At 37.2% G+C, this 13830-nt stretch overlaps 1 protein-coding gene across 4 annotated transcripts in view; it reads left to right on the top strand.

Moving 5' to 3' along the window:
* HYCC1 (hyccin PI4KA lipid kinase complex subunit 1) overlaps window positions 1-13830 on the top strand; it is a 97552-nt gene that overhangs the window by 36413 nt on the left and 47309 nt on the right. For 3 of the 4 annotated variants that reach the window (XM_055314698.1, XM_055314696.1, XM_055314699.1), the window contains exon 2: window positions 10254-10332. In XM_055314698.1, coding sequence (XP_055170673.1) covers window positions 10282-10332 — 51 coding nt within the window. In that variant the 5' untranslated portion in view covers window positions 10254-10281. Of the gene's footprint in view, window positions 1-753; window positions 850-10253; window positions 10333-13830 lie in introns of all 4 variants that reach the window. The other variant, XM_055314697.1, reaches the window with a different exon arrangement.

The following is a 13830-nucleotide window of genomic DNA, read 5'->3' as shown; positions in this document are numbered from 1 at the left end:
AAAGGTTTTAAAACAGCCAGTATAGGGGTGCCTGAGTGGCTCAGTCAGCTAAGCATCTGCCTTCATTCAGCTCAGGTCATGATCTTGGGGTCCTGGAATTGAGCCTTGCATCAGGCTCTCTACTCAGTGGGGAATCTGCTTCTCCCCTTCCCTCTGCCTCCTCCACTCTGCTCATACTCTGTCTCTGTCTATCAAATAAATAAATAAAATCTTAAAAAAATAAAGCAACTATTATAAATATGCTCAAAAATTAAAATAATATTTAAAGAGTTAAAGGAAATGCATTAATAGATAGGGAATATCAGGAAAAAAAAGGAAAGTGTAATAAGAAAGTGAAATGCAAATCCTAGGTCTGAGGAATAAATAAATGAAAATTTTCTTGTATGGATGGATATGAGGGTGATCTGGTTGTGACATCTGTCACCCCATTGATCACTAGGCTTGATTTGGCTGATCTGTCTGGCTAGGCCATCCTCTTCCTCCCTCACTGCTCCATGTGCATCTCTCACAAAGCTGTGTGCTGTATTGAAGAGGGTGACCATCCCAGATAGGAGAGGACCATTCTTCTGTCAAAGGTATACAGGTAGCTGTGCTCCCCTGCTAGAACCTCCAAATAAGCTCTCAAGGTCTATTTGTAGAACATAGGGTAGTCAAGTTTCCAAGACTCCAGACACATCCAAATGAGGTGCTGCCTGTGGCAGTCTGCATTTCTTAAAAAAAGAAAAAAAAAGAAATTTTTCTTTCTTTCTACAGGAAAAATTTCCTGTATGAACTTAACAGCTGCCTGTGCAGTCTGCATTTCTTAAAAAAAGAAAAAAGAAAAAAGGAAATTTCTCTTTCTTTCTAAAGGTAAGATTTCCTGTATGAACTTAACAGCAGATTGGAGATAACAGAATAAAGAGGAAATGTCAGTAGAAATTATCCAATCTTAGAAATAAAAAAAAAAAAAGATTGAAAGAAAATGAATAGAGCCTCTAGGATCAGTGGAAAAATGTTAGTTTTGCGTGTGTGTGATTGGAGTCCTGGAAGAGGAGAGTGATGATGATAGGAAGAATTTTTGAAGATATAATGGATGGAATTTTCTCAAATTTGATCAAAAATATTGATAAAAAATATATTGATAAACTACTGATCAAGGAAACTAATATTACTATATGATCTACCAGTTCTATTCATAGATGTTTTACCAAGATGATAAAATGTGCCCACAAGATTTGTATACAAATTGTTCCAGTTACTGTTGCTGCATAACCATCCCAGATTTAGTAGCATAAATAAAGCCGTTTTATCATGCTCTTGGATTCTGTAGTTAAGAATTTGAGAAAAGACAGCTGAAGATGACTTTTCCCTTTCTCCAATGTCTGTGGTCTTAGCTAAGAGTGCTCAAAGGCTAGGGCTGATGGGGGCTGGAATTATCTGAAAACTCACTCTTAAGTCTGCTGGTTGATGCTGACTCTTAGCTAGGACTCAGTAAGATTGTCTGTGGAGAACACCTACAGGTGGCATCACCGTGTTAGTCCTTGGGCATTTTCATAATACAGTGGATAGGTTTCAAGAATGATGGTCCGACAGAGAATCAGGTGGAAACTGTATCACCTTGTATGACCTAGTCATAATACCAAGCTTACTTACATTCAGAAGGAAGTTACATTGATTCCACTTCTTGATGAAAGGTATGTGCAAGTTATCTTGTAAGGAGATTATGTTGTGATCATCTTCAGAAAATACAGTCTATCACATGAATGTTTAAAGCACCTTGATTCATAATAGCCCCAAACTGGAAGTAATCTGTATGCCCATCAACCAGTAAATAGGTAAAATAGGAAAGAACAAGTCAGCATAAGACCAAGCTATAGATACACTCAATGGCATGAATAAATCTCAAAAACATTATGATAAGAAGATGAAGCCAGAAACACATGTACATAATATATGATTCCATTTGTATGTAGAAGCTCTTATGCATGCTGAAGTAATCTATAGCGATAGAAATCAAATCAGTAGTTGCCTGGGTTAGGGGGTTGGAAGGTTGACTGGAAAGGATGGCTACATAGAACTGAACACTTTCAATGTGTACATTTTAGTGTATATAAATTATACCTCAAAGTTGATTTTTAACAATTAAAAAAATATTTAACAATTAAAAAAACTAAGGTCAGGTAGGAATTAGAAATAAGCATACAACTCTTTTGAGGGGTTTTAATGTAAAACAGGAACAGAGAAATATGAAACTAGCTGAAGAGGAAATGAGATTAAGAATTTTTTGGGGGGAGTGAATATTAGAGAGAAATTTAATTAGGGAGAGACAGAGACTTGTTAAAACAATTTTGTTAGGTGGGCAAGAGAGGATGGTTGCAGTTCATTATTCAAAGGATTGGCCTCAGGATTATGGACAATTCATTTGTAATTAACAGAAGGGAAGATAAAGCACAAAGATACAGATGCTTCTAGATAGGTAGACATTTGGGAATTTGTGGAAGTTCTCTTCTGATTGTTCAGTGAAATAGAAATTAAGATTATCAGCTGAGATTAAGAATGGGAAGAAGGTTTTAGAGTTTTGAGCACCAGGTAGAATGAGCGGGGGAAGTGAACAGATTGTGAAGCAACTGCATGATTGGCACGCAGCATTGAGGGCCTGCTTAAAGTTTGTGGTCATAATTTGTAAGTGTTGTTTTAGTTGTTTTTTTCTACCTTGTTAAGCTGCATGGGTACTGAAGTGGACCAGGTGGAGAGTCGGATTTTACCAGGGGTGTATAAACAATTAAGGGCAAAGTAGTTGAGGGAGTACATTAAAAATGATGATTAGAATTGACTAAAGAATTTGAAATGGTGAGGAGAATATTGGGAAGCGACATTAGGTCCTGGAATGGTCAAAAGGTTTTGGGGTCTGCATGGAGGATGTGCTGAAAAGATAGGAGAAGTCAGAGGGGATAATAACAAAGGCTAGGGCAGTGGTTCTCAAAGTATCATATGAGGACCTCTTGAGGGTCCCTAAGAACCTTTCATATAGTCTACAAGCTTAAAACTATTTTCATAATAAAATGGGCTTTTGTCTTTTTTCACTCCCATTAATGAGTATATAGTGTTGCTTTCCAGAGGCTATGTAAATGATGACTAAATGGATATATGCTTATAAGTCTTGTGTTTTAAAAATTTCTTTTTTTTTTTTAAGATTTTATTATTCATTCATGAGAGACACGCACACACAGAGCCAGAGACATAGGTAGAGGGAGAAGCAGGCTTCATGCAGGGAGCCCAATGTGGGACTTGATCCTAGGACTCCAGGATCACACCCTGGGCTGAAGGCAGGTGCTCAACCGCTGAGCCACCCAGGGATCCCTATATATATTGTAAATATCAATAGATATAAACCTACATAAATAAAAAGCGATTTCAGAGCTTCAGTGATTTTTAAAAATAATTTTATGTACAATTTTAGATATATATTTTTAAAGATTTTATTTATTTATTCATGAGAGATATACAGAGAGAGGCAGAGACATAGGCGGAGGGAGAAGCAGGCTCCCTGTGGGAGCCTGATGCCGGACTCGATCCCAGGACCCTGGGATCACAGCCTGAGCCAAACGCAGATGCTCAACCACTGAACTGCCCCTACAATTTTAGATTTATGGAAAAGTTGTAAACATAGTACAGAGTATTCCCTTATATCCCACACCTAGGTTCAGCTTCCCTTAATGTCATTTTTAGGATAGTGCATTTATCATTACGATTACATTGCTATTAACTAAATTCCAGACTTCATTGGGATCTCACCAGTTTTTTCATTACTGTCCTTTTGCTATTCTAGGATCTTATCCAGGATGCCATATTGTACTCTGTGGTCATGTCACCTTATACTCTCTTGTCTATAAGAGTCTCACGGTTGTTTTTGTCTTTTTATGACCTTGTTACTTTTGAGGAGTACAGCTCAGATATTTTGCAGAACATCACTCAAATGTTTCTTTAATATTTTCTCATTATTATACTGGGTTTATAGGTTTTGGGAAAGAATACCACAGGGGTAAAGTGCCCTTCTCAACATATCCTATCGGGGGTATGTGATATTCACATAACATCACAGATAAGGTTAATCTTGATCAAGACCATGTTTGCCAGATTTCTCCACTATAAATTACTCTTTTCCCCTTTCCATACTGTATTCTTTGGATCAAATTACTGTGTCCAGATAATTCTCAATAGGGCAAGGCAGGGACTAAACAGTATACTCCTGGATATATCATTTGGAATTCTTCCAAGAGGAAGACTTGTTTCTTGCTCTCTAAATTTTGTTTATTTGTTTGTTTCAATATGGACTCATATGTTATTTTATTCTTTGGATACCACGTTATTTGTTTTATTGCTCAAATTGTTCTAGCTTTGGCTGTTGGATGTTCTTTCAAGTTGGTTTAATATCTTAAAGTGTAAAGTAGCCCTGACTGAATGTTTGCGAATAGCTGGTTTAGGATATGATCATAGGCTTGAGTAGCTGAGGCAGGAAACAAGACAATGTTATTGGAAGAGATTTTTAGGAATTAAGAGTTCAGGATATGAGAAAATAACCACCAAGAATTTAAATTATCTTTTAAAAAAAGCTTGCTTTATATTTATTTATTTATTTATTTATTTATTTATTTAATATTATTTAGATATTATTAAATAAATTTATTTATTTAAAGACTGAGAGAAAGAGAGAGAGAGAGCACAAACAGGAGTGGCAGAGGGAGGAGAAAGAAACCACCAGACTTCTAGCTGAGCACGGGGCCCGGCTAGGAACTTGATGTCACAACCGTGGGATCATGACCCCAGTTGAAACCATGAGTCAGACAGTTAACCGACTGCACCACCCTGGTGCCCCAGTCACCAAGAATTTAAATATGAGTAGCTTGAAAGATGGATAGTGAACCAGAGCTAAGGTCATTTAGAAATGAAGGGGAAGATGGTAGGGGAATTGATTGATAGACGAAAGCTACGTGAGTTTCAAAGAAACATCTGGTGGATGGTTTGAAAGGAGAGAGAAAGAATGATCTGAAATGATAATAAGGAGAAAGGAAGACAAACCTAGTGGTTTCTTCCAAGGCTATGTGAGGAAAAGCAGTCATCTGAGATGACCGCAGGGAAAGCAGTGTCTTCAGAGAAGAGACCTGGGTTTCATACTAGAAAAAGAAGAAAGAGACATTCAGAGAATTGTTAAGGACATAGAGGATTTTGCTGCTAACAGATTGTCAGTTTCAGAAGGCACAGTGAAAAAACTTCCTTCCAGAATTAGGGTGGGATGGGAGATGGCAGTAAAATCGAGAATGTGCAAGAGTTAAGATTAGTGTGTGAGGGCTGAGTGTAATCTGGGAGCTGTAGTTTCTTGTGGTGGCCAACATAAACAAGGATCCAGGGGTGAAGGGAATGATAACTTTTGTCTTGGTAGACCTGAAACACATAGTGGTGGTGAGGCTGTGAAAGTTTCAAGGGTGGGGAGGAATTTTGAAGCCTTTCTTTTGAGCAGTGCAGAAGAAGGCAAAGAGGACAATTTTACTTGAGCTTGAGCACATGCTAAACAAGTGAGTATTCAGATTAACTCAGCTATGCAATTGGGGGCTCCCGTTTGATCTCTGTCAAGTGGAAGATAAGAGGCTTGAACTGTCTGGTGTTACTCATGTATAATATATACACAGAAAAATGCACAAATTAGTGTGGGGCTTGGTGAATTTTCACCAAATGAACACACCTGTGTAACCAGCCCCTACATCAAGAAGCATAACATTACTAGAACCAAAAAAGTAGTCCCTTAAGGGCAACCATTATCCTAGCTTTTTTTTTTTTTTAAGATTTATTTATTTGTTCATGAGAGGCACAGAGAGAGAGAGGCAGAGACACAGGCAGAGGGAGAAGCAGGCTCTACGCAGGGAGCCTGATGTGGGACTGGATCCCAGGACTCCAGGATCACACCCTGAGCTGAAGGCTGACGCTAAACCGCTGAGCTACCCAGGTGTCCCTTGTTACCCTAACTTTTAACAATTGATTAGTTTTGCCTGTTCTTGAAGTGTATGCAAATATAATTATAGAGTATATTTTCTTTTGTCTGCCTTCTTTTCCACAACATTGTGACACTATTATAATTATAGTTCACTTCATGTGTGGAGCCGGATGCAGGACTCGATCCTGGGACTCCAGGATCATGCCCTGAGCCCAAGGCAGATGCTCAACTGCTGAGCCACCCAGGCATCCCTGTTTCTACTTTTTAACTATTTACAAAAACTGCTGCTACGAAAATTCCTAAGCACATCTTTCAGAAAACATATATCCATGTTTCTATATGGTATATTTTTTATGGGTGGAATTGCTGGGTCTATGGAAGATGAATGTGTTTTAAGTTTAGAAGATATTGCCGAATTGCCGAAAAAAAAAAAAAAGAAGATATTGCTGAAAGGTTTTCCAAGATATTGTATTTATTTATATCCACACCAGCTTGTGTGAGTATTCTGTTTGCTTCATACCTTTTTCAACACTTGGTATTATTTGTCATTCATTCTAGCCATACTTTGAAATTGTGTGTGTGTGTGTGTGTGTGATATTTTATTGTGGGTTTTAATTAATGAAGCTGAACACCTTTCGTATGTTAGGTTTCCATTTGGGTAAGTGACCTGCTTGTTTTTCCTATTGGAGTTGTTTGCCTTTTCCCTACTAATTTGAGTTCTGTATATGTTTTGGATATGAAGCTCTTGTCAGATATGTGAAATGCAAATATCTTTATCCTACCCTGTGGCTTTACCTTTTTGTTCTTAGTGGTAACTTTTAATAAATAGTAGTTCTTCCTCCCTCCCCCCCAGCTTTATGTATGATTGACAAAAGTTATATATATTTAAGGTACAAAGGATGTTTTGATATGCCACAAACTGATCAATATATCCATCACCTTACATAGTTTTCTTTGTGTGTGTGTGTGTGGTGAGAACACTTACGATCTACTCTTAGTAAATTTCAAGTATACGTTTTTAACTGTAGTTACTATACTATATGTACATTGGATCTCCAGAACTTACTCATCTGATGACTGAAAGTTTACTCCTTTTTTTAAATTTTATTTTTATTAAAGATTTTATTTATTTATTCATGAGAGACAGAGAGGCAGAAACACAGGCAGAGGGAGAAGCAGGCTCCATGCAGGGAGCCCGACGTGAGACTTGACCCTGGGTCTCCAGGATCACGCCCTGGGCTGAAGGCGGTGCTAAACCGCTGAGCCACCTGGGCTGCCCCAGCATTTGTCTTTCTGTGTCTGGTTTATTTCACTTAGCATAATGTCCTACAGGTTCATCTGTGTTGTCACAAATGGCAGAACTGCCTTCTTTTTAGGACTGAATAATATCCTGTTGTGTGCTATATTTTCTTTATTCATCTGTTGACAGGCAGAAGTTCTTACTTACTTTTAATGAAGTCCAATTTATTTTTTTAACTGCCTTATGATTAGTGCTTTTGTGCCTCTTGTTTAAGAAACCTTTGCATACTCCAAGTTTATGAAGGTATTCTTTTATGTTTCCTTCCAAATGCTTTGTTTTACCTTTTTTCACTTAAATCTATAGATCCATGGAACTGATTTTTGCATAAAGTTGAACTAGTAGGCCATGGTTCTCTTCCCACTCTCTACCCCATGTTACTGTCCATTGACTTAAGCCTCATTTAATTTAAAGACTGTGCTTTTCCTACTGAATTACAGTGTCACTTTTGTTATAAATCAGGTGACATATATATGTAAGTCTGTTTCTGGCTACTCTGTTTCATTACTGTTGTTGTTGTTGTTTTTTTTCCTGGCCCTTCTGATAATACCACACTGGCTTAACTACTATGATGTTGGTAAGTTTTCTAGTAAACCCTGATATTTAGAAGTTCAAGTCCTATAGCTCTGTTGTTCTTCAAGATTGCTTTGACTATCTTTGATCCTTTGCAAATCCCTCTTGATTCCTTTTAACCTTTAAAAAATTAGTCTTAATTTTAAGTAGGGAGTTATTTTAAATTTTATCTCCCCAATTCTCTGTAATTTGATGTAGAATGGTTTTTGTGATAATTTTCTGTCCTACTAGATAAACAATGCATAAATTTAAAAAAAGAACACTTATTTGCATTTATATTTACTTTGTTCCAGGGGTACCTGGGTGGCTCAGTTGGTTAAGTGCCTGACTTCAGCTAAGGTCATGATCTCAAAGTCATCAGGCCCCGCCCTCCCTGGGAGTCTGCTTGTCCCTTTCCCTCTCTCTCTGCCCTTACCCTCACCCTCCACTTATGCTCTCTCTCTCTCTCTCAAATAAATAAATAAAACCTTTTAAAGAAAAAGTAGACCCAGGCAGAAAAAAAGTGAAACAAGAGAAAGAATTAATTCAGACCTGCTTTTTTATGTATAGGCAGAAACTGTGACTCCCATCTTATTAGAATCAAAGCAAAGATAGTCAGTTATGAGAGTCACAGTATCCGTATGTAAAAGCAAACTAATTATTCTATTTTTTAAATATTTTATTTATTTATTTGAGAGAGAGAGAGAGAGAGCGCGCTAGCATACACACAGAGTGAAAAGGAGAAACAGACTTCTGCCAAGCAGGACTGAGCCTGTCGTGGGGCTCAATCCCAGGACCCTGGAATCATGACCTGAGCCAAAGGCAGACAGACACTTAACTGAGCCACTCAGGTGCCCCACAAACCAGTTATTCTAAAGGAGAGTTCTTGCTGGTGGTAAAAACTGAAGATGTGAATTTTCTCCTCTTTTGGATTTTAAAGGTGATAACATACGATCTAGCAGGGTAACATTTAGGACACCATTGCAAAGCCCAGTTTATCTGAATGGACAATTCTATAAAATCAGTAGAATGATACAAATATGTGGTTTTTGATAGTTTGACTTGACCTAAGGATAAAATTTGGAATAAAAAATAAGTGGGCTATTTTTAATTCTAAAAAAGTAACATGCATATCTCTCAATTCTTAATGAATGAATGAATATATGTGTGTGTGTTTATACGCATTTTTCTTAACCATAGTTTTATTTATTTATTTATTTTTTAACCATGTTTTTAATGAGAATTGGATAATAGAAACCTTAGAGTATATTCTTTGGCAAGAACCTGTGTTGTTCATTAAGACATATCTGTAAGCTGTAAACAAAAATGATTAAATAAAACTTTCACAGTTAAAAAAAAGGCCTCTCTCTACACTTTGAAAGATAGCTGAGAAGAGGCTATATGAGTTGATATTCTTCAATAGTAATATTTCATAGTATTAAAACTTTATTGCCACTGTAATAAGTGCTTTAATTTGTATTATTTATTACTGTAATAAGTGCTTTTATTTGCATTTTTTATTTTAATCCTCACAATAACCCCTTGAAAGTAGGTACTGTGGCTATCTGTATTTCACAGATGAAAAAAGTAAGGTAATACTACAAATAAGTAATAGAATCAGGATTCAGTTTCTGGCAATTATGCTTCTATTTCTACTACCTGAAAATGCTGATGAAAATTAAGAGGCCTCATACAGGATTTGTGCCTGAATTAGGAGGTTAGGAAATTCAGATAGAGCTAAGATTTTTCTTCAAGAGGCAGTTTCTAGGTTTACTCTCATACAAATGGTGAAGAAAACCACATTGTACTTTCACAGAAATTTTGCTTGAGATAAATTTGTTTTGCATTTTCTTTAGCTTCTTTTTTTTCTTATTTTTATTTAACTAAATCCCAGTCTTCTGAATAACTATTGTTGAATATGATCATTATCCTGAATATTATCACTTTTACTCTTGTTTTATGAGTATTAAGCTTTTAGGGAACCAAATCGCTGGTCTAAATATAAAGAATCAAAATATAAGCAAATTGAATTACTTAAATGCTTTCTATGAAGTCAATTTTTTAGCATGTCTTTTTATATTTTTACAGTTTTAAAATATTTTCTGCAATTTTCTTAAAACGCATAATATTTTGGAACTATTTCATTGAAACTAGGGGAAAGTGTTCAGTATGTTTTGCAGCTGGCATTCCTGAAAGCTAAATGAAAATTGCAGAGCCAATTTCATTACATTGTGATATTTATACTTTTATTCAAATATTTGTGTTTGAATGCTTGTTTGTGTACATTGTTTTGAAATGAGCTTAGTAATTTATGCTTGAAACTGCTTTAATTTCACAAATAAGAAGTAACTACATTTTAGAGGATTAGTTCTATTCATTGTAATCTGACTATAAAATGTATTTAAAATTTTAGCATTTTTCTATGTTAACTTCCAGGTCGAAGGTCTAGAACAGATGTGGAAAGATGTTCACTTCAGAAAAAGGGGCTGTGGAGGAATGGTTGTCAGAGTTTAAGGTAATATTATTGTTTCAATATAATAATTATATACCAAAGAAGTTTTGTTTTTTTTTTTTTAAAGATTATATTTATTCATTCATGAGAGACCCAGAGAGGCAGAGACATAGGCAGACGGAGAAGCAGGCTTCCTGTGCAGAGTGTAATGCGGGACTCATCCCAGGACCCTGGGATCATGACCCAAGCCAAAGGCAGATGCTCAACCACTGAGTCACCCAGGTACCCTTGTTTGGGGCTTAAATCTCAGTGGCTGTTTTTTTTTTTTTTTTTTAATTTTTTTTATTTATTTTATGATAGTCACAGAGAGAGACAGAGAGAGAGAGAGAGAGAGAGAGAGGCAGAGACAGAAGCAGGCTCCATGCACCGGGAGCCCGACGTGGGATTCGATCTGGGGTCTCCAGGATCGCGCCCTGGGCCAAAGGCAGGCGCTAAACCGCTGTGCCACCCAGGGATCCCTCAGTGGCTGTTTTTAAAATATTATTTTACTTCTTATAATTTTTATTTTTTTATGACTGAAAGGCTAAGAATCTACGGAAGCAAAAATATGGGCCAACAAATCTTAATAAGGAAGTATTTACACATAGTAATTTTTTCCAGAAAATCAATTCCTTTTTTATCCCAAGTGGTTAAAAGAGTTGGTTTTCTCCTTTTCATAGCAATACCACAAAGAATGGTTAAAGTTTCTGAACGTTAATGTTACCCTCTCCAACCATCAAAGATTTGTGATTGAAATGTGTCTCCCAATTTGGAGGGCAATGAGAGTGGGTATGATCAACAATGAGAAGATGGGAAGGTATCTGCCCACCTTTCTACAAATGGATCCTTCTCTAGCTGGCTGATTTTTGTTTTCTTACGAACTTTTCTCTATAATAGCTAAAATTGTGTTCTTTTTTTTGGGGGGGGGGAGCAGCAGAGGGAGAAGGAGAAAAAGAGGGAATCTTCAGCAGGCTCCACACCCAGTGCAGAGCCTGACATGGGGCTCTGTCTTTCAACCCTGAGATCATGGTCTGAGCAAATACCAGCAGTTAGTTCAACCCTTAACAAACTGAACTACCCAGGCAACCCAAAAACTGTATTCTTTAACTAGTTAATTGGTTGCTCCTGGTCCTCTGGGTCTTCTTACACATAATTATGTGAACTTCATGATGATGAACCATAGGAATGAGGGTTTGGGCTGTAACTGTCACTGTCCAGCCTAGTTATTAGCCCACAATGTTCAGGGACAAATGTCAAAGTCAGACTTATTGGCTTGTTTCCAAGAGGGAGACTATACACCAGGCACTGTATGGGCATCTTGCCAAACAGAGGACAAGACAAAATTATAGGATTTGGAGGAAAAGTGAAGTTTAGATGTAATGTAAATGAAGTAGTATTTTGATGAGCTCAAAACAAAGCAGGGCTGTGTATAAATCTGGTGTGGACTTCAAAGTGGACCCAGGGTCATGTTGACTTGGAAACTACAAAGTTAACATCTATGTGGAATGTTGTGTTCAGAAGTTCTGGCTTCTTATCTGAAGCTCTGGCTTGGTTGGAAATCAAGCCTGCTTCTTGGCGTCAAGGTGACTTAGATCCTCCAGGCAAGAGTGGGATGTTTCATTCTTACTGATGTATGTTCATACAGCAAAGTTTTTGATATTTATGATTTTAGATAACAAGGCTTCTCAGTGAGTAAGAATACAGTTAGTCACTCAAAAAGGGAGGTTGTTATGAAGCTTCAGCTGCAGTGTGTCCTTGAGAGAAGCAATGTTTCCTGTTAATTTTGCAGCTGGCCTTATCAGTCATTATTACCTCATTCTAACAAATGGCTGGGAAGATTTTCACTTTGTCAGTTATTATAGTCATGAGTTGATTATCCTCCTATTGATCCCCTAAGTTATCATAAAGTGATGTAGAATCTTATAAAAGTGCACTGTATATAGTGCCTTCTACATATTTAATATTTAATTTATTCATTCATGAGTGATACACAGAGAAGCAGAGACATAGTCAGAGAGAAGCAGGTTCCATGCAGGGAACCTGATGTGGGACTCGAGCCCAGGATTCCAGGATCACGCCCCGGGTCAAAGGCAGACACTTAACCACTGAGCCACCCAGGTGTCTCGCCTTCTACATGTTTGAACAATTTGCTTAAACATTCCACATATGTTATTTTTATGAGTGTTTAGAGTGTTTTCAAGCTTTTTTTTTTGCTTCAGAAGTGTTTAACATGGCTCATTATATCATGATTTTTTAAAAAAATAATTATTTGTGAAAGAGAGGGATAGCCACATGTGTGTACATGCATGAGTGCAGGGAGAGGCAGAGGGAGAAACAGACTCTCCTCTGAGCAAACAGCCGGACATGGAGCTTAATCCCAGGACCCTGAGATCATGACCTGAGCCAAAGACAGACTCTTAACTGGCTGAGCCACCCAGGTGCCCCATCGTGATTTTTTTTGACAAGTTGATGGAAACTGTCAAGTGTAAGAGTTGAGTACTAATTCTAGGGCATTGTAATGTTTAATAGTGAATACAAATTAGCAAAACAAACATAGCCAGCCAGTTAGCCATTTTTTAGTATGGGAGTTGAGGAAAGGAGGCATGTTGAAGGATGGGGTATCGGGGAGGGTTCAACTATTAAGGGAAATAATTGAAAATCGTGACTTATTCCCTTACTTTCCTGTCTGTTTACTTATTCCCTTTCTCCTGACTTGGATATGTAGGACTCTAGCAAGTGTAGCAGTGAAGGGTAATGGGGCAGTGCAGTAATATGTTTGCCCCAGTGTTTGAGGAAGTGGATAGTTGGGCAGAGGGTTGCAGAGGTAATAGGTAGAAGACTCAGCCAGAGTGATTACATTGGAAGTTGGTTACTTTGAGTAAGTAAGTAAATATATGGAGGATAATGAGAGTTAGGTTTCTCTGTGTCTGAGAAAGAAATTAGAAACATGGACAGGAAAAAACAAGAAAGAATGCTAAGGTGTTAAACTGGAATTGGAACAATCTATATGAACTAATGGTTCTAAATATGTATATGATAAAGCTATACATGTAAAACCACATATATATATATATATATGTTACATGTTTTGGTTAAAATATTTAAGAAAGGAAGTTTGGATTCATTTTTATATATATAAATATCTATATATAATATATATAGATATATATATAGATATAGATCTCTCTATAGAGGGAGAGAGAGAGAGAGATGGGGGGAAGCCTCTGTTTGGCTTATTTTTTTTTTAAGATTTTATTTATTTATTCATGAGAGACACACACGGAGAGAGGCAGAGACATAGGCAGAGGCAGGCTCTATGCAGGGAGCCCGATGTGGGACTCAATCCAGGGACTCCAGAATGACGCCCCGGGCCAAAGGCAGACTCTCAACTGCTAAGCCACCCAGGCATCCCTGGTTGTTTAATTTGATAACTATTAAGGCTATTAAGGCTAAGATAATCAGATTGACAAAGGTATAGTACAAAGCATATAGGGCTGAGAAGTCAGAAACACTTTGATTTAA

Source organism: Nyctereutes procyonoides, unplaced genomic scaffold (genome assembly GCF_905146905.1).
Source record: "Nyctereutes procyonoides isolate TBG_1078 unplaced genomic scaffold, NYPRO_anot_genome, whole genome shotgun sequence".
NCBI lineage: Eukaryota > Metazoa > Chordata > Mammalia > Carnivora > Canidae > Nyctereutes > Nyctereutes procyonoides.
This window is presented reverse-complemented; position numbering and strand designations above follow the sequence as displayed.